General features: G+C 48.2%; 1 protein-coding gene across 3 annotated transcripts in view; it reads right to left on the bottom strand.

Annotated features, from left to right (window-relative positions):
- Positions 1–23,260, bottom strand: part of FAM214A (family with sequence similarity 214 member A) — a 67,221-nt gene extending 43,961 nt beyond the window's left edge. For 2 of the 3 annotated variants that reach the window (XM_040413941.1, XM_040413942.1), the window contains exon 1: positions 22,271–23,260. In XM_040413941.1, the coding sequence (XP_040269875.1) occupies positions 22,271–22,316 (46 nt within the window). In that variant the 5' untranslated portion in view covers positions 22,317–23,260. The remainder of the gene's footprint in view (positions 1–22,270) is intronic. The other variant, XM_040413940.1, reaches the window with a different exon arrangement.
- Between the last annotated feature and the right edge of the window lie 690 nt (positions 23,261–23,950).

Below are 23,950 nucleotides of genomic sequence, written 5' to 3'. Positions count from 1 at the left end.
CTCCTATCCTGTCCTATACACCTCTCCCCCTCCCCTTCCCTTATGTATATGTCTTGGTTTTGGTCTGTCATGTCTTGTGATGTCTTCCCGGTCTTATGTGGTTATTAGTTTGGAAGTTAGAGAATAAATGCCGTGTATGCTCTTAGATTCATTTATGGAAGCCCCAACGGCACTAATACTTGAAATTTTGTTCCATAAGACTAATTATTGAATGTAATACTACCTCAGACTTATTGGTATGTTCAGTTTTTGACCTTGTACTTTACTGTTTTGTATACTCATTGGATGTATTTATACATTATTCAATTATACGATTTAATAAAATAATGATTGAACCGTAAAAGGCCTGTGCCTCTTGATAAATCCTGTTGACGCGCTGACGGACATTTTTGACTGCATTGGGTCCGTGGTCAGCATTTTGCAGCCAAGTATACGTTCTTTTGCGTGGAACAGACATATCGATGCGGAAAGCACATGGTTAAAATCGGTGTACTTTCTGCATCTGTATGAATGAGCAAAATGCAGACCACGGCCTATTGAACTCAATGGGTCTGCAAAGAAAATAAATAAAATAAAAATTAGGACGGCACATGGACCGCGTCCGTATTTTGTGGAACCGTGATTTGCGGACCACAAAACAGATACGGTCGTGTGCGTGGGGCCTTATGCTGTTTTTCCCGCATGAAAAAACGACAAGTGATCGCCAACAGGTTCCCTAAGTGGACCGGCGGCGTGAGCTTTATGGGAGATGCTCTTCCATACGACGGCTCATCCAGACATTGCACAGTATGGGCGACTCAAGCACACAAACCTCCTGTCAAATCCTGTAAGCCCTTGTTTGACCCATCTGTTACCCCAGGGGGCTCTTATACATTTGCAGAGGTGCCAGCGGGTTAACTCTTTCAGTGCTGCTGCAAGTAACAGCTGGTTCACCTTTTCACGGAGGCACATTCAGAACAGATGATTCTTTATAGGATTTTACAAGGCCACTTGTCTGTCAGACAGAGGTAAGTAGGAGAAAGGGTCCTGTAAACTGGCACAAGCCGTCTCATTGAAGTGCATGACTGGGCCTAAAGTACAAGCCCTATTAGAAGCGCAAACACACGCCATAGACAAAGTCCATTCAGTATTGACTATGGAGCGAAGCCATTACGCACACCGGTGACCACTATCTATGCTGGACTCCGTCCCACAGAGTGACAAGCCATCGGTGGTGTAGATATAGGGGTGCAGAGAAAGAATCAGAGGCCACCATCATATGACATGTAAGAGTGCAGCGTCACATACATCGCCCAAAAGCCTGAAGCTGTGCCTCTGGTTGTATGAGAGTACACAAGTGCACTTACACGCAATGGGGGGGGGGGGGGGATTTATTACCGCTCTATGGGGGCTCTGGTCTCCTCCTTACAGCAATAAGTGATAACCCAGAGCATAGTTTAGAGCAGGGGTGCACAACCTTTTTTGGTCTCGGGGCCGCATTGTCACATTGCTCTATTTCAAGGGGCCGCAAAAAAAAAAGTTAATCAGCACTTGTTTGCATCAGCCTATTACACAGGCTGATGCAAAGTAAATGGGGAGGAATAATCACTACCACAGTCACTGCTCCCTCATTCAGTTCTGTTGATTATTGGCAGAAAATTCCTGATTACACGGTGAGATATGCTGACAATAATTGTACGTCTTTCATCCTGATAAAACATGCAAATCAGCCGACAAACGAGCTGATCAGTGGCAGTGGCGTGCCTCGAAGACGCAGGCTGGTGTGTGTACGCAGGCGCGATCTAACGGCACGGCAGGGCGCAAGCGCAGAAGATTGGGCATGAACGATGCCCGGAGGATTGAATTGCGCAGGATCGGGACTGGGGAGAGTTCTAGCCGCCGCCCAGCGAAGTGAATAATGATGAGCTGGGCGGGGCTTAAGAACGGCAGTTGGGAAGGCTGGCTGGGCGCATTTTCACATGAAACGCCGCCCCTTGGGCAGATTGCTGACCAGAGAAGCAGGTTATAAAACTTTATATTTCGCTCTTTATAAGGTGGACAGGGGGGATAGTTATATGCTTTTAAAAGACTGTATAAGACCTGTAATGTGATATATCTAACTATATATGCTGTTTTGGCCTGTCAGTGTCCCTTTAAGAAAATCATAACCCCTCACAGGAGTATTGCCCTCATTGTTTTGTACAGATGTTATGCAAACATTGTGCCCCTCTCACAGTAGTTATGCCCTCTCTGTCCCCCTTTCACAGTAGTAATACCCTATCTGTGCCCCTTCACAGTAGTAATACCCTATCTGTGCCTCATTCACAGTAATAATGCCCCTTAATAGTAGTAATGCCCATTGTCCCCTTTCACAGTAATAATGCCCAAAGTGCCCCCTTTACGGTAATAATGCCCTCTGTGTCCCCTCCATAGTAGAAATCCCCATTGTGCCCCCTTAATAGTAGTAATGCCCTCTGTGTTAGTAATGCCCATTGTGCCCCTTCACAGTAATAATGCCCTCTGTGCCCCCTTCATAGTAGTAATGCCCTCTGTGCACTGTGCCCCCTCCATAGTAGAAATGCCCATTGTGTCCCCTTCACATTAGCAATGCCCTCTGTGCCTCCTCCAGAGTAGAAATGCCCATTTTGCCCCTCCATAGTAGAAATGCCCATTGTGCCACCTTCACATTAGCAATGCCCATTGTGCCCCCTCCAGAGAAGAAATGCCCATTGTGTCCCCTTTACATTAGCAATGCCCTCTGTTCCCCCTCCAGAGTAGAAATGCCCATTGTGCCCCCTTCATATTAGCAATGACCATTGTGCCCCCTTCACATTAGCAATGACCATTGTGCCCCCTATACAAAAAAAGAACAAAAACAAAAACAAAAAAAACACAGTACCTACTCACCTTGTCCCGTTCCGGAAGCTCACATACCTCTCTACTCTGCCGGCACAGATCGCCCTGCAGCACTGTGTGGGTGAAGCTTATGCAGATTCCCGGGCTGCAGGCTCCGCTCACACATGCTGGCAGCGCGATCCGTGTCTGCAGGCTGAATGGTGGAGCGGGGAGAAGTCTTCCTACTCTACCATTCAGAGCGCCGCTGGAATGAAGGAGGGGAGGAGCGCGGGGAGCTGAGTGACAGAACAGCAGCTCCCTGCGCTCCAACAATGAGCGCTTCCATCTGTATTGATGGAAGCGCTCATTGCTTCTGGCACCCACCTGAGAGCCGGCACCAGGGGCGGACTGCCCTCTCCCTTAGTACGCCACTGCTGCAGAGCGCTCCTTGAGAAGAAGGCAGGAGCGCTGATAAACTGCGCCTGCCTTCTCCTCGGCTCCCCCACTCTCACCAATAGCCAGGTACCCGTCCTGCTCCAGACTCCTGCTATAGTACAGGGGCAGGAGCTGTCATCCTTCCCTGTGTGGTGCTCCAGGAAGAAACACAGCAGATCGCATGATCAGCTGTTTTTCTGTCCAGCAGGACGGGGGCCGCAAACCTTGGCTCCGGGGGCCGCATGCGGCCCGCGGGCCGCAGGTTGTGCACCCCTGGTTTAGAGGGTGATAAGAGGCCCCCAGACTGCAAAATCAGTAATGTAGTCCGCTATCAGGGAGTTGTAAGGTGCACACACAGACCCTTCTAGTTATATGCTCCATGGGGACATGAGGACCCGTCACCTCTCCTGACAAGTGGGTTAGTATAATAAATACCCCCTTGTAATAATTCTAAAGCACAAATGTATATAACTCTAAGTTGTGCCGTTCCTTTATTATTCCCTCTAGAAGCTATGAGCGATTCTTCGCAGTCTGAAATGATGGTCCAGCTGGGTGTTACCAGTTGGCATGGTTAGGGTCAGCACCGATTGGATAATGGCAGACTGTACAGGGACACCCCCCGAACTGGTAACACCCAGATGGACCTTCATTGGAAACTACCAGCAATTCATTCATAACTTCTAGAAGGAATAATAAAGGAAAGGCACAACATAGAGTTAGCTACTTAAATAGGCATGTCATGAGACAATACCTCATTCTAAACAGAAAATTTCCAGCACTATTGAAGATTCTGTTGCTTTGCCTTTATTTTCGGTAACAAATCACATCATGAGGACACCATCTCACACCCCCACACTGACGCGTTTCAAACTATCCCGTTCTTAGTCGTCATAATACCCAATTCTGCGGCAGCACAGCCATTGATGTTTCCATAGAGGCCCACGGACTACAGCTTGTCCACGTGTAGCTGGAGGTGGCACCACTCAGAAATGACAAAGCTGACACTTATTGATGGGACACAATTACTGCACTTTTCCTGGCAAATACAGTATGAGGAGATCTGTGAAGGGAGCGGTTGTGTAGGGTCCCCTGGTACATCCACGTACAGGGCATGGTGTGCCAGCTGCAGAGTTAAACAGGGCACAGAGGTATTAACCTCAGGAGCCGCACTAATTCCCCAGGGGAGATTACAGGGAGCAAGAGGAATAATTGTGGATCCTAGAGATGGATGGGGAGTGAAGTAATTAATCCGCTCATCCAATCATTTTATTCCCCGAGGTATTTAGACAGTAAAACACACTGTTAGCAGCAAAGGGGATCCGGAATTAAAAAAGGTGTGAGGTGGAAAGGCCTACAAATCCTAGATGCCAAAAAAATGACGCGTCCCGAGGTTTTTCTCCACTAATCTGGGTTCCATCGATAATAGTCTAATGTGTGGGGACCTTACGGAAAAGAGACTGGAAAACCGTGTATAGAGGAACCACAAGATGCAGAGGACCTCGGAGCATCATCAGGACAGAAAACCGAGCCAAAATGATATGAATACGTCCCATCTTAGGGTCTTCTAAAGGCCCATCTCCAGGCAGCAGCAGATGGTCAGGCAGGAAACACTCCTTCAACAGTCGGCTGCTCGTTAACTGGAGGCGAAGCTCTGCATTTACATGCCGAGATCTCCTCCACAGTAGGACGAGGGATAACTATTGCCATCGCTGGTCATTAAGGGGTTAATGTGAGCATATCCTTACCCAGGCATTCTCAATCCTCCATGCACACCACCACCATCAGCCAGCGCTCTGGGTCAGGATGGAGTTTTAACTTCAAAATTTAAATAAGGTTTCCATTCACTGACAAGTAGCATTCTTCAGAAAGGTGTGGGATTGAGACATGGTTTTTACATTGTTACTTTATTGTACTGGTACGCTACTAGTGGGAATACAAGGGCAAGCTACCGGCAGATATTCGGAGGAGCTTCTTGCCGGTTCAGAGTATTGCGAGTAATGCAGAGCCCGGGATCATCCATCTTCAGCCAGGAACGGCACACATTATTATATCAACTGAGCATTGTGCTGGAAAGTTATGGAGGAGCCATGTAATAAATATAAGGACACGGCTCCGGTGTCCCAACCAGTGCCACAATGTCATGTGAATGGATGCCACCAGCTACGCCACCTTCTTACCCTCTACGCAATTCATCCTTTGTAACCCCAATTTTGTTCATTTGACACAGAGTCTGATAGAAGGAAGAGGACACATATAGGATTGGTGCATTAGTATGGCGATCGCCCCTTGGTATAGCATAGGCCTGAGGGGGGAGTACATGACTGGTATGCATTCTGGTGCTCACTGGGTCGTGCTGTGACCTTCAGGCCCTGCACTAGGCATGACCCAACCATCAGTTTACATAGATGTCCCCTTAGAAGGTGGTTATGCAGGGTCAGGCTATTGATGACCTATTCTCAGGAGATGAATCGATTGGTCTCATTGGAGGTCTTGCGGACCAGTGCAGAGGCTCTGCTTCCGCGACTGCGCAGGCGCCAGATTGTCAAGGCTGGCTGAGATGTCCGGCCTGGTCAATCAAATCGACAGGGGGAGCGTTCTCAGCTTCAGGGAAAGGTGCAGTACTCTAGCTCATGAGACGAATCAATATCAGTCGATACCTCGCACTCCTGGCATTCAGCTGGCTGTAGAAGCCATGGCACTCATGGGGCCACTTCACCCTCTTTAAAAGGAATCTGTCACCCCAATTCTGGACTATTAGTTGCAGTAAAACTTCACATAAAAGGAGTCCAGGTCACTACTTTTCTAAACTTTTTTACTGCCCCCTATATCCCTGCTGTCAGCGCTCAAAGCTGCACTGAAATGCACAGTCTGGACGGCTGTTCTAACATAATGGAGAGCACTCGTGTGTGCATGTATGGCAGTCCTGACAAGGTATTTCAAGGCAGCCCGGATCGCTGACCGTGGTGGAACGGGAGGCAAGTCGGAAAATAAAAAAAAATGATCTGCGCTCCTTACCTGCAGTACTACTCATGTATTACTGTAGATAATGGTCCAAAATTGTGACAGAATCCCTTTAAAGTTTACCTGCACGGAGTCTAGATTGTGGCGGCGGTGCAATGACACCATCCTCTGCCTTAGGCCTCTTTCACACAGCCGTTTTTTTTTTCCGTTTTGCGGGCCGTTTTTTGCGGTCCGTATACGGAACCATTCATTTCAATGGTTCCGCCAAAAAAACGGAATGTGTTCCGTATGCATTCCGTTTCCGTATTTCAGTTTTTCCGTTCTAACATAGAACATGTCCTATTATTGCCCGCAAATCACAGTCCGTGGCTCCATTCAAGTATGTCTTCAGTTTCCGTTCCGTTTTTTGCTGAACCATCTATTGAAAATGTTATGCCCAGCCCAATTTTATCTATGTAATTACTGTATATGCCATACGGAAAAACGGAACGGAAAAACGGAACAGAAACGGAAACACAAACGGAAACAAAAAACGGAACAACGGATCCGTGAAAAACGGATCGCAAAACACTGAAAAAGCCATACGGTCGTGTGCAATAGGCCTTACAGTGCAGGCGGCTAGCCCTATAGGTATAAACACAAGGAACATAAACCTATATCCATCACATTATAAGAAGAAGATCTGCTCATGGTAAAGGAGAAGTAATACTCCCACGCGCTGAGACAGGTTACCGATGGATGTTGTTTTACAGTCAGCCCCTGGGTGGAGGAAGCAGAATTGGCTGCCCTTGCCCTCAGCGAGCTGCCGTCCCCTGATTTGTGCCAGATCACCCATTTAGGCAGGATGAGCAGGACCAAGCAGCTGTGAGAGCCCCTCCTGGCTGAGCCGAGGGCAGCGGCCCCACATGACCTGCATGAAACAACTTCTTTGTTCCCTTCTAAATATCAGAGCCACAACCTGCTAATACACCAATACGATTTGGGGATTATTTTAGGATATGGACAGGATTCAGGACTACTACTTTATAGGACAAACTTCCGGATGAAAGGCGTTAGCAGTGTTACGTATGACGCTTTCTGTTCGCCTGTAATCCAGCTAAGCAGTCAGCACACAGCAGCAATTACAGTCCAGCTCTAGCTGGCTTCTGAGGAGCGGTGACGTCTTCACCGGGATCATCATGGAGCCGTCATCACAAGACTTAACAGCTATGGACACCTGTAGGGTCCGCTTTATCTTCTTATTGCACTGCACTTATTTTGGGCTAAAAATATTTTCTAATAGGACTTTATAAAAACGTTTAACCGTTTTGCCCTCTGCAGCCTGTGGGCTTTACGTATTGTGCAGGCTGCTCTGTCCCTTCACAACGAAATCCGTTGGCGGACCTGTCTGATGGCTCGACCTGTAGCCCTAAGACCTCATGTACACAACTGTATGTATTGCGCGGTCCAAAAGCCATGGATCCACAAAATACAGATACTGTCCGTGTTGCATCCACATTTTATGTGGACCCATTGACTTCAACAGGTCCGTATTTTGAAGCCAGGTATAGAACATGTTCTATCTTTTGACAGAACAGACATACAGATGCGGAAAAGCATCCATGCGATTTCCACATTTTTATGTACGGTAAGTTAGTTCCGCAAAAAGGTAGAATATGTCCACAAAATTGGGACCATGGCCCCATTGTGGTCAACGGGTCTGTAAAAAGAAACAAAACAAAATGAATAAATGTGGACAGCACACGGACTGCATCGGTATTTTGTGGATCCAGGGTTTGCGGACCTGAAAAACGGACATAGTCATGTGCAGGAGGCCTTACGTCCGCACTCCTGACAGCCTATAAACACTCATTTATGTTAAATCCTTAGCAATTTGAGTGTGTGCACTCCTGAGAGCTCACATCGACCATGGCTAAGGAATGAGCGCCCCTGAAAGATTTCAGGAGACCGAGCACCTGTACTATATCTGAAAAGCTGCTAGCTTCAGAAAACAGTTAACTTTTTTTATTTTAAAGACCTATTGGAAGAAAATATAGGTTTGTTTTTTTGCCCAAAATAAGTAAAAAGAAAATAAATAAAAAACTTGTATCCCCAAAGGTGCCCATAGTTTGAACAACTAGAACTATACAGATCTGCCATTCAGAGGTCTGGGAAAGCAGGGCGACAACTCCTAAGGGGGATGTAATGGCAACTATTTTGGTGATCGCTCAGATAACGGATATGGAAGTATATGGTCGAATAGGAACTGAATGACTTGTCACATGACAGAATCAGGGGCAGGTTTGGGGAAATGTCCCCAGTGACTTCTGGTTCTACATGTGGCACTAAGAGGGTGTCTCCAGTAGTCCATACACTACTACAGGATGAGATCACTGTCAGGAGCGCCCTCCTCTCCTCTGGGAAGGGACACCACAACTTTCCAGCGCTGCACAATCCTCCTTGGCAGGAAGAACGGTGTCACAGCTCTACTGTTAAAGGGAAATACAGAAAAGGGACAGAACCAGGGCAGAATGCCAGGCTAAGGGCTCATGTACACAAACGTATTTTCTTTCTGTGTCCATTCAGGTTTTTTTGCGGACCGTATGCAGAACTATTACTTTCAATGGGTCCGCAAAAAAAAAAAAAAAAAAAAAAAAAAAAAAAAGTTACTTTACGTTTGCATTCCTTTTCCATATCTCTGTTCCGCAAAAAAATACATGTCCTATTATTGTCCGCATTACGGACAAGGATAGGACTGTTCTATTAGGGGCCAGCTGTTCTGTAAAATACGGAATGCACATGGACGCCATCTGTATTTTTTGTGGAACTATTTTTTGCGGACTGCAAAATACATACGGTCGTGTGCATGAGGCCTAAAAGACAAGTCATATCCTTGTCTGTAATGCAGACCACAATAGGACATGTTCTATTTTTTTGCGGAACAGACATACGGAAAAAGGAATGCACACGGAGTAACTTTTTTTTTTTTTTTTTTGCAGAACCATTGAAATGAATGGTTCTGCATACAGTCCGCAAAAAAAAAAACGAACGGACACGGAAAGAAAATATGGTCGTGTGCATGAGGACTTGCTGTTAATGGGAAATGCAGAAAAGAGACAAGGGACAGAACCAGGACAGAATGCCAGACTAAGAAAGACAAAATGGATGAAAATGGGACACGCTGGGATTTTAAAACAGGCAGTTTCCAATGCCAAACTAAGCTCAGTTACGTCACATTTAGACTAGGCCTGCACAATATATCGCCAAAGCAATCGCAATAAATCGCCATATCGCAATCGCCAATTGGCCGATCCAAAAATGCTGCAATTGTATTACCATATTTTTCGCTTTATAAGACAAACTTTTTTTCCCCCAAAAGTGGGGGGAAAATGGCAGTGCGTCCTATAAAGCGATGGTTGACTTTTTACGTGGCTGACACGGATGTATCGCCGGCCGCTATGCGTCACAGCGCGGCCGGCGATACAGGAGTTACAGTGCGGGGAGGGAAGAGGGGCTGGAGGCAAGTCGTTATTTATTCTGTTTATCTGTTCTGTGCAGTGCAATAAGAAAATGGCAAGTTTTGTATTTTGTACTTTTGCAGTAATGCAAATATGTTATTTAATTTAGTAAAAGGGGGTTTTATTTTTAAAAAACACTGTGCATTTCAGTTCTGGAGTTAAAGGGAACCTGTCACCGGGATTTTGTGTATAGAGCTGAGGACATGGGTTGCTAGATGGCCGCTAGCACATCCGCAATATCCAGTCCCCATAGCTCTGTGTGCTTTTATTGTGTAAAAAAACAATTTGATACATATGCAAATTAACCTGAGATGAGTCCTGTCCCTGACTCATCTCATGGACAGGACTCATCTCGGGTTAATTCCCATATGTATCAAATTGGTTTCTTTACACAATAAAAGCACACAGAGCTATGGGGACTGGATATTGTGGATCTGCTAGCGGCCATCTAGCAGCCCATGTCCTCAGCTCTATACCCAAAATCCAGGTGACAGGTTCCCTTTAAGCTTAACTACATTTCAGCATTATCAGTCATTTCTGTGTGCTTTTGCCTTGAAAATCCAAGCAAATAGACCTCTAGCACAATTCCCTTAAAATATTGCATCGCATATCGTTATCGCAATTTTTAGCCGCTGCGGTTCTCCAGCTGTGCGAAAAGCGGTTTTAGAAATTGTAGAAACCGCAAAGTGTGAATGCAGCCCTGGTAGCAGATTTGCCATTTCCATTGTATGTGGATTATGCAGCGAGTAGGACACACGTTAATGTAAACCAGAGGCACTTCCCATACGGTATACAGGCGTCCAGCGTCACCATAGTACACTACAGCCGCAGCTCCGGGAGCACGCTCTGCAACTTCTCCTCCAAGACATTTGCCTTTCACAAAGCAGGCACCTAGCAACAGACGGAGGCTTGTGATTGGTCGGCGAGGGCTTCCTGCTTCTTTGGCAGCCGCTGTGTGTTTGTGCTTCTCCTCCCGTGAACTCAGCTGTATTTGCTCCAGTTCAGGATATGGAGCATCCACCAAAGTCATAAAAAGATAAAGCCATGAGCCTTGCTGACGGCCTGAGCGCACCCTCGGCTCACGCCAGGCCTTCTGCCTGCAGGAATAAGGAGGTCCTCTCATCAGGACACTTATGGCATAGGGTATGTGCCAGACATGGGACCTGCACCTAGCTGGAGAACTGGGCTCACACGGGCGGCTTTCTTCGGTCACGGTTTTTTGGAAGTTCCATAGCACATTATGTGCAGCCACCTCTCCATGTCCATGAGATAGGAGTGGGTCCTAGAGGGTCCATACCCATATACTATGCCAGAGATCAGCAGCCTTCAGCACTCCAGCGGCTGTGAAACTACAACTCCCAGCATGCACACACTTACTTGGCTGTTCTTGTAACTCCCACAGAAGTGAAAGGAGGATTCTGGGAGTTGTGGTTTCAGAACCGGAGGTAAATGTCCAGATGGGACAACTCCTTTAAGATTTGTGTGTGAAGCACTGGTGTGTACAGAGCCACAATATGGCTTTCTACAACAGCAGGACTACAGCCCCCTTTAGGGGTGTATTATCCGCACAGGCCCTCGGATGCCCGTTTCAGTGGAATTCATCATGAACCCAGCAAAAAATAAATAAACTGACATGCCAGATCAAACCAGTACTGCATGGAGTACTATATGGCGGTACTCGGAGCGCCTCCAAACTATATATTCTGTGTGTTGCCACAAAAGATAAAGGGATATTCCCATCTCACCTACAGGACATGCCATACACGTCTGATCTACAGTAGGCTATGCTGAGGCTCAGCAGCGGTAAGGTGCATGCAGATGGCACATCACACTTCTGGACTGGCAGTTCGGACAAGGCGAGGTGTATTACTTTCATCATTTCAGCCCATACCCGGCCAACACCAAAAATGTTTTGATCTTGGACAATTTCTATCATTTTTAATGGCATAATACCATCAGAAAGAAAGGAGGCCACCCTCGCGACTTTTCAAATGGCGCCGTGCTGTAGGTGGAGCCATCAGCCGTGGAACATTTAGGCCCCTTGCAGACGAGCGTGTCCGGATTATGTCTGGATGCGTTCAGTGAAAACGGCGCGATTTCGCAAACAAAGCCATGCAGTTTTGTGTGCCATCGCGTTCAGTTGTTCAGTTTTTATTGCGCGGGTGCAATGCGTTTTGCACGCGCGTGATAGAAAAACTGGATGTTTACAAACAACATCTCTTAGCAACCATCCGTGAAAATCGCATCGCATCCGCACTTGCTTGCGGATGCACATTTCACGCAGCCCCATTCACTTCTATGGGGCCAGTGTTGCGTGGAAATCGCAGAATATAGAACATGCTGCGATTTTCACGCAATGCAAAAGTGATGCGTGAAAACCACCGCTCATGTACACAGACCCATTTAAATGAATGGGTCCGGATTCTGCGCGAGCGCAATGTGTTCGCATCACGCATTGCACCCGTGTGGTATTCTTGCTCGTGTGAAAAGGGGCCTTACTGTCAGCTATAAGCCGGAGTAAATTTCGGTTTAGGCACACAGACTGAAGGAGGATACGCCTTAGGGTACTTTCACACTGGCGGCAGAGGATTCCGGCAGGCAGTTCAGTCGCCGGAACTGCCTGCCGGATACGTCAAAACGTATGCAAACTGATGGCATTTGTCAGAAGGATCAGGATCCTGATCCGTATGACAAATAAATTGAAATGCCGGATCAGTCTCTCTGGTGTCATCTGGAAAAACGGATCCGGCATTTATTTTTTGTGGTCCGAGCATGCGCAGACCGCAATGCCGGATCTGTTTTGCCAGAACACTCGGGGCCGGATACGGCATTAATGCATGTCAATGGGAAAAAATGCCGGAATTCCGGCAAGTTTTACGGAATTTTGGACGCAGATAAAACCGCAGCATGCTGCGGTATTATCTCCCTCCTGATCAGTCAAAAAGACTGAACTGAAGACATCCTGATGCATATTGAACAGATTTCTCTCCATTCAGAATGCATTAGGATAAAACTGATCAGTTCTTTTCCGGTATTGAGCCCCTAGGACGGAACTCAATGCCGGAAAAGAATAACGCTAGTGTGAACCCTAATTTATGATATATTAAGAGCATCCTCCTGCAGCACAAGTGGAATACCTAGTGCAGAAATGACACATTTTCATTGGGGTTTTTCAGTGTTTTAGCTCAAAAACACCGGGGCCAAATCAAACTAAAATATTACCGAGTACTACAAAAACACTGAAAAGGCTACATACACAGCATTTAGTGGGTCAGTGGCTTGTTCGTTTTTTTTTTTTAGTGCTGCATGCCCCGCTATGGGATTTTTCTCTAGACTTCTCTGTAGGACTTGGGGGGGGGGGGGAAAGCCCTAAAGCTATCTGCACACCTTATGTATTGTGATTTTCTCCATACAATTCAGTGGGGTTTTATAATAAACAAATTCCACAACAAAAACCGTGATGAATGATGTGGATTTGATCGCGCTTTCGATGCCGTTCTGCATACGGGTCGGCACCGTGTGCAGGTAGCCTTACCGCCTTTTCACGTCTATTATTTTTTCAGCACTTTATTATTCATTAACGTTCATGATAATAGTATTATCACAAGGCCTACGCTATAAACTGCTGCAAATTCTAAGAAGTGAAGGCCACAGCTCGGGTTCAGCCTTGAACAGTCACCTTTTCTGGGAAGGCGTACATACAGGTGAAACTCAAAAAAGTCATTTATTTCAGTAATGCAGCTTAAAATTAGAATTTTGTGAAAAGGTTCAATATTCTAGGCTCAAAGTGTCACACTCTAGTCAGCTAATTAACCCATACCCCCCGAGCAAAGGGGACCGGAGATTGTGACTTTGGGGTTTCATAAGCTGTAAGCCATAATCATCCAAATTATACCAAATAAAGGCCTGAAATATCTCGCTCTGCATGTAATGAGTCTCATATGTTAGTTTCACCTTTTACGTTGCATTACTGAAATAAATGAACTCTGCGCGATATTTTCATTTTTCGAGTTTCACCTGTATTCAACCGAGAGTCACTGAAGATCTCTTGTGCAGCTACAGGCTCCAATACACGTTAACGTCGGCCAATCCCACCGGGAACGGCAACTGGCGGTCTAATGTGAGTGGGGAGCTCCTGACTCTCCCCGACAGGTGATGTCGGGGGAGGGGAGGACAGGGTAAAGTTAATCTCTGCCTGATCCTTTTGTTCTTTCAGGAAATAAGCTTCTCCCAGAAGTGTCTGGCAGTGGCTTTCACCATTGAATACACTTAGGCCCCTTTCACACGGGCGTTGTGGGAAAAGATGCAGGTACGTTGCGGGAAAATGCGCGATTTTTCCATGCGAGTGCAGAGCTTGCTGCGATTTTCACGCAACGCACCAGTGATGCATGAAAATCGCCGCTCATGTGCACAGCCCCATTGAAGAGAATGGGTCCAGATTCAATGCGGGTGCAATGCGTTCACCTCCCGCACTGCACTCGCACGGAATTCACGCCCGTGTGAAAGGGGCCTTAAGGGCCCTTTACAAGGGCCGTTCATAGTAACACTAGTTAGCGATGGTCAGGTGTTACCTGATGAACGAGCGAATGGCGATTTTTTTACCGGCAGCAGATCGTGTGGGGAAGAGCGATGGCATTAGCGATCACAACATGTAAATGCACCAGTCTCCTCCGCTAGCGATCAGCAGATTGTCGTGAAGGAACACTTGATATTGAATGTGTATGGCCGCTTTTTTTTTTTGCTACTGTGATTTTTGTCTATTTTTCAGCTGTTTCCCCCCCATCACCTTCTCTATAGGATAAAAATGTAATGTAGAAAACACTAGTGTAGGGCTACTTTCACATTAGCGTTTTCAATTCCGCTATTGAGATCCGTCATAGGATCTCAATAGTGGAAGAAAACGCTTCAGTTTGGTCTCTATTCATCGTCAATGGGGACAAAACTGAACTGAATGAAACGGAATGCACCAAAATGTATTCCGTTCCGTTTGGTTGCGTCCCCATCGCGGACAGAATAACACTGCAAGCAGCATTTTTCTGTCTGCGATGTGGTGCGGAGCACGATGGATCCATCCTGATATAGAATGTAAGTCAATGGGGATGGATCCGTTTTCACTGAAACAATAGAAAATGGATCCGTCCTCCATTGACTTTCAATGGTGTTCAAGACGGATCCGTCATGGCTGTAGAAGACATAATACAACCGGATCCGTTCATGACGGCTTCATGTGGTTGTATTATTGTAACGGAAGCGTTTTTTGCAGATCCATGACGGAACCGCAAAAAACCGCTAGTGCGAAAGTAGCCGTAGGGATGAGCGAACTTCTGTTTTCGAGTTCAGCGTACAAGGTTCAGGTTATCTAAGAATTCTGTTATGGATTCCGCTACAATAGACTAGAAGTTATGGTCCGTGGTAGCGGAATCCATAACAGAATTCTTAAATCTGATTGGTTGCTATGGGCAACTAAGCCAGTTTTCCTTTACACCTGTTTGATAAATCTCCCCCCCAAAAAAGGCCAGTGCAAAGGACCCTAATAGTCTCCCTGGATTTGTCCATAGCCGGTAAACATATTGGGGGAAGCACAATACCAGAAGCTTCCCTATTCTGGCCTTGTCTGTACCTTTTGTACACTAGGACAGAGTCTAGGCCGTTTTATCTCTGTACAGATCCTTCCAAGCACAGAATGAAATTGTACCATCGGTCAGAAGCGGTGACCTCCAGGATGGTCAGGAGTCAGGCGCAGAACAATGGAGACCAGAAGCCGTCAGGAAACTTTCTGCCTTACGCAACAGTCATCTGTTTCATGTAAACAGCAGTCCGTGCAGCGTGGGTCTGGTTACCAACGGACAGCATCTACCGACACCGACTAAACCTGAAAACCTACACACGTCTTAGCGAGAATCCTTGAAGATCAGAGCACAAGGCCTGTGCTATTTTCGGCGTATCTATGTTAAATATGCAGGCGGATAGAAAGAAAACACAGCTCAGACTTCTCTGCGAGTAGGGGGAGGAGGTGGGATCAGCTATGGGGACCCAGCGCAGAGGAAGAAAGCAAAATAAAGATCCTTTACGAGGGGGCTCATGCCTGTACTGCGGACCATAAACCTGTTGACTTGGGTCCCTTTCACACGAGCGAGTTTTCCGCGCGGGTGCAATGCGTGACGTGAACGCATAGCACCCGCACTGAATCCTGACCCATTGAAATGTCTGTGTACATGAGCGATGTTTTTCACGCATCAGTTCTGCGTTGCATGAAAATCGCAGCATGTTCTATATTCTGCATTTTTCACGCAGCCCTGGCCCCATATAAGTGAATGGGGCTGCGTGAAAAACGCATTGCATCCGCAAGCAAGTGCAGGTGTGATGCGCTTTTCACTGATGGTTGCTAAGAGATGTTGTTTGTAAACATTCAGTTTTGTATCACACGCGTGAAAAACGCATTTCACCCGCGTGGAAAAAACTGAACTAAACGCAACCGCAGACAAAACTGACTGAACTTGCTTGCAAAATAGTGCGAGTTTCACTGAACGCACCCTGAACGCATCCGGACCTAATCCGCAACGCCCGAGTAAAACCAGCCTTAAATGGGTTCGCAATCCGCAGCATAAGACCAAAGATAGGACTTCACCTATGTTTAGCGGAGCGGAGGCACGGATAGGAAGACAATGGAAGCACTTACATGGGCTTCCCATCCAGGTCTCCGCAGTTGTATGTTGCGGATTGCGAACCCACTGAAGTCTATGGGTTTGCATCCGCAAACGGCCAGTGCCCGTGGGACCGCAATTTGCTGTCCGTGGCACAGGACCCTTAGGCCTCATGCACACGGCCGTTGTTTTGGTCCGCGTCTGAGCCGCCGTTTTGGCGGCTCGGATGCGGACCCGTTCACTTTAATGGGGCCGCAAAAGATGCAAAAATTAATAAATGAAATAAATATAACCTGTCCTATTCTTGTCCGCGCTTTGCGGACAAGAATAGGCAGTTATATTGATGGCTGTCCGTGCCGTTCTGCAAATTGCGGAACGCACACGGACGTCATCCATGTTTTGCGGACCGCAAAACACACAACGGTCGTGTGCATGTAGCCTTAGGCCCTAAAGATGTGCCTGGGTTCTCCAAAGAGTGTCCCGTTTATAAATGCAGTGATCAGTAAAATGCTGGCTCCTGGAGTAAGGCCACGTTTTCATCTGCGGAAAGCTGATCAAGCACAAATGGCGGCTGCCGGCGGGACCATAAACCGTTGCATGCAAATGGTTTTCATCCAGCTGAAACCCAGCAATTATACCAGTACGTGGCCAGATCCCTCTGGCGGTGATCTGTAGGATGTGCTGAACGTTCGCCGGAGATGTGAACGTGGCCTAAGCCCCTTACACCGGCTTAAATCAGGCCAATACTGGGAAGAAACGTTCATGCGAATACTTGCTCGCGATCACTGGCCCGTGTGAGGCTGTGAATTTCCATGCAGATTTCTGGACATTTCCACACACAAAACCACATGTGACGCTTGAGGATTTAATGCAGATTTGCGCAGATCTCATGCTTGCATTAAAAAAAAAAAAAAGGGTGAAATCCGTACCAAAAATCGCAAACACAGCTGACATGCTCGGGATTTCTAAATTCAAAAAAGCAAAGCGTACACGAGATTTGCCTAATATTATACACTTTTTGTGCAGAAAAACAGCATGTGATCTGCAAGGCGTGCAGGTAGCCCAAGGGCGTCACAGAACAACCGAACAAACACCGTTTTGTTGGATGATTGTATCTTTCCAGCGTCACCTAAAATCATTTATTGGGGGCACATTGCCCCGTGTAAAGTGTATGGGTGATGAACAATCGTAATAATGTTTATCCCCCGTTCACTTTGAATCTAATTATGTGAAAGTCCCTTTAAACAAGCGCCAATCAATTTCTATAATGTGGATCTGCACTTGGGACCGTCTCTGGCCCATGTTAAAGAAAGGGGTTGGACCATCTCATACAATAGGGGAATATTGCTAGGATATGCCACCAATGTCTGATCGGTACGGGCGGCGCCCACAAAGTGCAGGACAGCAGACCGCACATACGCACCCACCCTCCATTCATTTGTATGGGACTGCTGAAAATAGCCGAGAGCTGGCTCAGCCATTTCTGCCAGCCCAATGGAGCAGTGGCTGTGCTGGTGCGGTGCACTTCCCATTCATTTCTAAGGGACTTCCGAAAATAGCAGAGCGCGCCGCTCTCCTTTACTTTGCAGACTCCCTTTTAGAGATAGGTGTGGGACCCGCACCTATCAGACATTGGGGGCATAGCCTAGCGATATGCTCCTAATGTACGAGATGGGCCAACGGATAAAGTGGGCAATGATCAGCAATGGAACATTCATTCCCGATTATTGCCCGCTATATGTAGCAGTGCTGTCCGCAGCACATCCCCGTTTGCCCATTGTCGGCTGATCAGCAGCAGACGAACACAGGTAAATGATCAGGAATCTCATATGACTATCAGTCTGTGTAAAAGGGCCCTAAAACTGAGAGCTTGGGCATCCAGGGACCACAGGCGGCAGGTCTAAAAGGTCTGCCCACTTCAGGAAACCCCTTTTTAACAAATGTACCCCCCTAATAGGTTGGTTTCAGATTACCTTCCATCCTCAACTAGGCCGCAGTTGAAGCCTGTACTGGCCATGACACCTGGGCATGAGCTCGCATAGGAAATAACTGCCAATGAGTGACTACGCTACAGAGGTGCCAGGAAATATATGGGGGCATTTATCAAAATCGCTGCACATTTAGTCATACATTAAACACATCCTCTGGCAGTCTTGTGCCCAGAAAACTGGCATACATGACGATAAATGTGCCAGGAGCGATGGCCCAGGCCCCTTTTTGAAAAGTGACTAGGACGGTGTAGAAACACAGCATGCACCTAGATTTAGGAACAATGGCATTTAGGCCTCATGCACACTACCGTTGTTTTATTCCGTGTCCGTTGTTCCGTTTTTCTGCGGACCCATTAACTTTCAATGGGTCCGTTGAAAACTCGGCTAATGCACCGTTTGTCATCCGCGTCCTTGATCCGTGGTTCTAGTCCGTCAAAAAAAAATATATATAACCTGTCCTATTTTTTTCACGGAAAATAGTTTACGGAGCCATTCAAGTCAATGGGACCGTGAAAAAACACGGAGGCACACAAGATTGTCATCCGCGTCCGCTTTTTTCCTATCATTTGCATGGAAAACTTGACTTAGACTTTTTTTTACTTTCCTTCATGTCTGGTGGTCCTCCAAAAATAAAGGAAGACACACGGAAACAAAAACGGAAACGGATCACGGAACCCCATTTTGTGGAACGGAACACAACAACGGTCGTGTGCATGAGGCCTTAAAGAGTCCCGAACCCAGAGACTGACTATTTGACACCGGAAAAGTGGTGTAAGGGGATGATAACTCTTCCCCTGTGGGTTTAAAAGAGGCATGAACTATGGCGGAGAGTTATCAGAACTGGTGTAAAGTAGAACTGGCTTAGTTGCCACCTTTTTTTTTCTAAAGCAGCTCTGAAAAATGAAAGGTGGAATCTGGTTGCTATGGGCAACTAAGGCTAGACACCATCTAACACCCTCTGGCCCCATTCGCTATAATGGGGGCCGGCGGAGATCTGGCTGCAACCCGGCAAACGGTTTTAGTCTGGCCGATTTTTGGCATATTTGCCAGGTTGCGGCCGGATCTCCGCCGGTTCCCCTGATTGTTAATGGGTCCGACGCGCCTTCAGGCAGCTACTGGTAATACCGGATCCAGACATCCCTGGCAGGCTGCTCCCTACCAGAGATGTCTAGCGTTAGTGTGAAAGTAGCCTAAGGCCCCTTGCAGGTGAGCGAGTTTTCCGCGCGGGTGCAATGCATGACGCGAACGTATTGCGCCCGCACTGAATCCGGACCCATTCATTTCAATGGGTCTGTGTACGGGAGCGTTGGTTTCCACGCATCACTTGTGCATTGCATGAAAATCGCATCCGCAAGCAAGTGCGGATGCGATGCGTTTTTCACGGATGGTTGCTAAGAGATGTTTGTATACATTCACTTTTTTTAATCACGCGTGTGCAAAACGCATTGCACCCGCGCAATAAAAACTGGATGCGATAGCAGGCAAAACTGAATGACTTTGCTTGCGAAATCGAGCATTTTTCACTGAACGCATTCGCAACCCATCCGGACACGCTCGTCTGCAAGGGGCCTAAAAGTGTGTGTTTGGCCACAAGTGTCCGCGCTTACAAAAAGGGAGGACACAGAAAGCTTCTATCAGACACCTCCAGAAGTGGTCCATCTCCTGTGAAATTCAAAAGGGCCCGTTACGCAGGCTGAGAGTCCTAAAGTTAATCGCTAACGAGCGTTCATAGAAACCGCCAAAAGTGCCTGGAGGCGTTTACTCCCCCTCCTCACTGAAGAACATGTTCATAGTGGAGCTGGGGGGGGACACAGCTGTGGGGTCTACCACTATATAAGTCTATATTCACACATTCATGAAAAGCTGTGGATATGCCGTCGTGGATTTTCGTGTTGCAAATCCACAGCATTGTACAGACTTTTCAGCTGTATTTTCAACCACGTGTGGACATACCCTTAAAGGAGTTGTGCTTGGTTTAGAAGTTACCCCCTAACCATAGGATAGGGGGATAACTGACTGGTCGCTGGGGGTCTGACCACTGAAACTGCTGGGTCATACGGCACTTGGGGACACGTCGCTGCTGAAGCCAGTCATTAGCTGCCGCAAATCAGTGCGGTAGAGAGCAGGCGAGTATAGACTTCTCCACGGGTACAGCCATCTGAGGGGCAAATAAAAAAAAAAAAAATGTAACTGGTCAAGCATTTTATTTGTATAGTGTGCTTACCCCCTATGGAGAACACAGGCATGCTCGGCCGAGTGTGCGCATGTATGGGGGAACGGGCTACTGACAAGGTGATGTGAACACTCGCCAACCACTGCCTGATACCGGTCACATTACCCCGAATATTTATAGCCCTGCACTATTTATAAGCTGCTCTCAATATGCCGCCGCACCTCCAGAAAGCTGAAAAGGACTCCTTATTGTTGGAGACACATCTGTGCAGACAATAAGATGTGTGAACACCGGCTGGAACATTTCTTAATAATACCCTCTTTACGCACCTATTACGTAATAGTCCTCCAACAACAATGTCATGGCATGCACAGGGAGACAAAGGGGCCGAGTGTGGAAATCCCTGAGTGAAGGCAGCGCACCGCCATTGTGTGACGCTTAATAAAAGTCCACTTCATGTGGCCGTCCCGCGGGAGGCTGCGGCGAGGACCCCAGCAGGTTATTTATGGAGTGGGAGATTGGGGAGATACACAAGTTTTCACCGGTGTAACGTGATCTCCATGGACTCCAGACAAGCTCGCTTTTGTACAGATCAGCTGCTCCTCAGAATACTCCACAACCTGCCAGCTCAGCTATTCATCGGCTTAACCCCTCACTGGCCGGCCAATCACAAGTAACTCGACACCCTGTGAAGAAAAGCCTGACTGCTCTGGGGAGCCTGTCGGGGACACCACTAATCACTCCAATGTGTGCCCAGGATGAGGAGGGGCGCCATTGTCTGCGGGCATTGTGGAGAAAATCAAAGCCAAAATAACACACCGCAACAATACCGCCACACTGGTGTGCTAATCACATTTACTGGATAGAGACAGATACATACAATCCAACGAGACAAAGACCCACACACTACAGCGTCACCCCCATAACAATACATGTGATGACAAAGAGGGCCCCCGAGGAATGCTACAGACAGAACTGACTGTATGTGGCGGTAATACATCCCACTGTTTCATCATAGCAGGTGACATATCCATATACCTCTGTGCACCGTATAGGGAGGAGAGAAGAGGCAGCCGCCTGTACAGGTACAACGTATAAGGAGGAGAGAAGAGGCAGCCGCCTGTACAGGTACAACGTATAAGGAGGAGAGAAGAGGCAGCCGCCTGTACAGGTACAACGTATAAGGAGGAGAGAAGAGGCAGCCGCCTGTACAGGTACAACGTATAAGGAGGAGAGAAGAGGCAGCCGCCTGTACAGGTACAACGTATAAGGAGGAGAGAAGAGGCAGCCGCCGGTACAGGTACAACACAAGGAGGTGAGAAGAGGCAGCCGCCGGTACAGGTACAACGTATAGGGAGGTGAGAAGAGGCAGCCGCCTGTACAGGTACAACGTATAAGGAGGAGAGAAGAGGCAGCCGCCGGTACAGGTACAACACAAGGAGGTGAGAAGAGGCAGCCGCCGGTACAGGTACAACGTATAGGGAGGTGAGAAGAGGCAGCCGCCTGTACAGGTACAACGTATAGGGAGGTGAGAAGAGGCAGCCGCCGGTACAGTAGTGTCATAAAGCAAGAACTTCAGAAACAAAGGGAAGGTTGGATCCCATGCCCAGGGGCCCTATACACAGGACATATGCCCATGCCCTAGTGGCAGATGCCAGTAACTACTTCTCCAATGTACTGTACGACACAGCAGCAGACAAGGACCTGACAGGGGCACACAGGGGGCTGATGCTGGGCCACACAGGCCGTGGTTACCTCGGTCCGGCTTCATCCTCTCGGCGGTGTCACAGGCAGCTCTCATGCTGGAGTCCTCCTCCCTCAGGGGGCACCGTCTGGTAGAAGAAGCCGAGGAGAACCAGTGTCCTGGGCGCACATCAGGCCCGAAGCCCCCCTCTCAGCTGGCACCCGCTGCCCAGTGCCCACACTGCTCACCCGGCCTATTTATAAACCGCTCTCCCCAGCATCAGACGAGAGGAGCCCGCGGGCTGTGTGATCCGCGGGTGACTCACCTGACAGGGTCACGTCTGGCGAGTGCCTACAAGGCGGACCCTGCCATGCACACAGCTGATTGCTGCCCCCTCCCCCAGGTCACAGCTGACACATTGTCACTCCAGTTAATCAATAAGCGATCGGCTGCAAGGTGCGACTGATCGGTCAGGTGACCCCCGCTCACAATGGTGTAGTCTCGCTGCCCACTAGTGACCTGGCCCTGCGTCCCCCACCCGAGCTAATCCCACGGCCATCCTCCCTCCCCCGGCAGCTTTTACAGCATCGTCACCGCTACATGTAACCCAGGCTCTGCCAGATGCCTTCCCAAGGCTCGATCCGCTGCACCATCTCCCCTGTGTGGTACTGTGGGGCGCCCTCCTGTCCTCCTCTCCCCCTGGCCTCAATGCGAGGGGCAACTGCCCGGACCATGAGAGCCCAGCTGGGACATGGGAAGTTAGGGAGGACTCGGGAGCCTGCACTCATCAACTTCTCAGCGGAAAGGCAAGTCACTGACTGAGCGTCCGTCCTGCCCGGTGCACACCGCCACCTCAGCGCCCGCTGTCACCCGACTGACCCCGCCACCCTCCTCACTGTCTCTCGACTGTCACAACACTGTCTATACTGCGGCCCGACGGGTCACGTGTCCCAACAACAGCCAATCCCCTGTCGTCACTTCCTCTGGCACTTGAGGCTCGGCCAGGACCCGCGTTGCCGTGGTAACCAGACCGTGAGAACCCTCCGCTGTAAAGTCTCCGGTCTTCAGGGCGGGCACGTCGGCGCCCGGGCCATGTATAAGCCATACATTGTGCGGACACGTAGGGTGCAGACTGAGGGGGCTATCGCTTCGAGGAATTTATAGGGACACAAGTTAGGGGGCGAGCTAAGTGAAGGCTTGCGCATGCGTCCCTCAGTTGTGGCCGGATGGCTTCTGTCAGTCAGCTGTTAGTTATTCCTATGCTAATATACAGTATGCACATGCTGCACATTATAGGGCACCCCAGAAACGGCGAGGTGCAGATAGCAGCCTCCTGGTTACTCTGCAGCCCTGGATGAACAGGTTACACATTTCTGCCAGTGGTCCCTGAATTTTTGGCAATATTCCTTTTTGGGGAATGTGTGTGGAAATTATCAAAGACATTCACAACCGTTCTCAAAATGTGTTTTTAACAAATCATGGAGTTCTGGATAGATCATCAGCATGTAAACAGCGGGGGTCCTACACTAGGGAGGATAGATCATCAGCATGTAAACAGCGGGGGTCCTACACTAGGGAGGGTAGATCATCAGCATCTATACAGCGGGGGTCCTACACTAGGGAGGATAGATCATCAGCATGTAAACAGCGGGGGTCCTACACTAGGGTGGATAGATCATCAGCATGTAAACAGCGGGGGTCCTACACTAGGGAGGATAGATCATCAGCATGTAAACAGCGGGGGTCCTACA

This window comes from Bufo bufo, chromosome 1 (genome assembly GCF_905171765.1).
Source record: "Bufo bufo chromosome 1, aBufBuf1.1, whole genome shotgun sequence".
NCBI classification, from domain to species: domain Eukaryota; kingdom Metazoa; phylum Chordata; class Amphibia; order Anura; family Bufonidae; genus Bufo; species Bufo bufo.
This window is presented reverse-complemented; position numbering and strand designations above follow the sequence as displayed.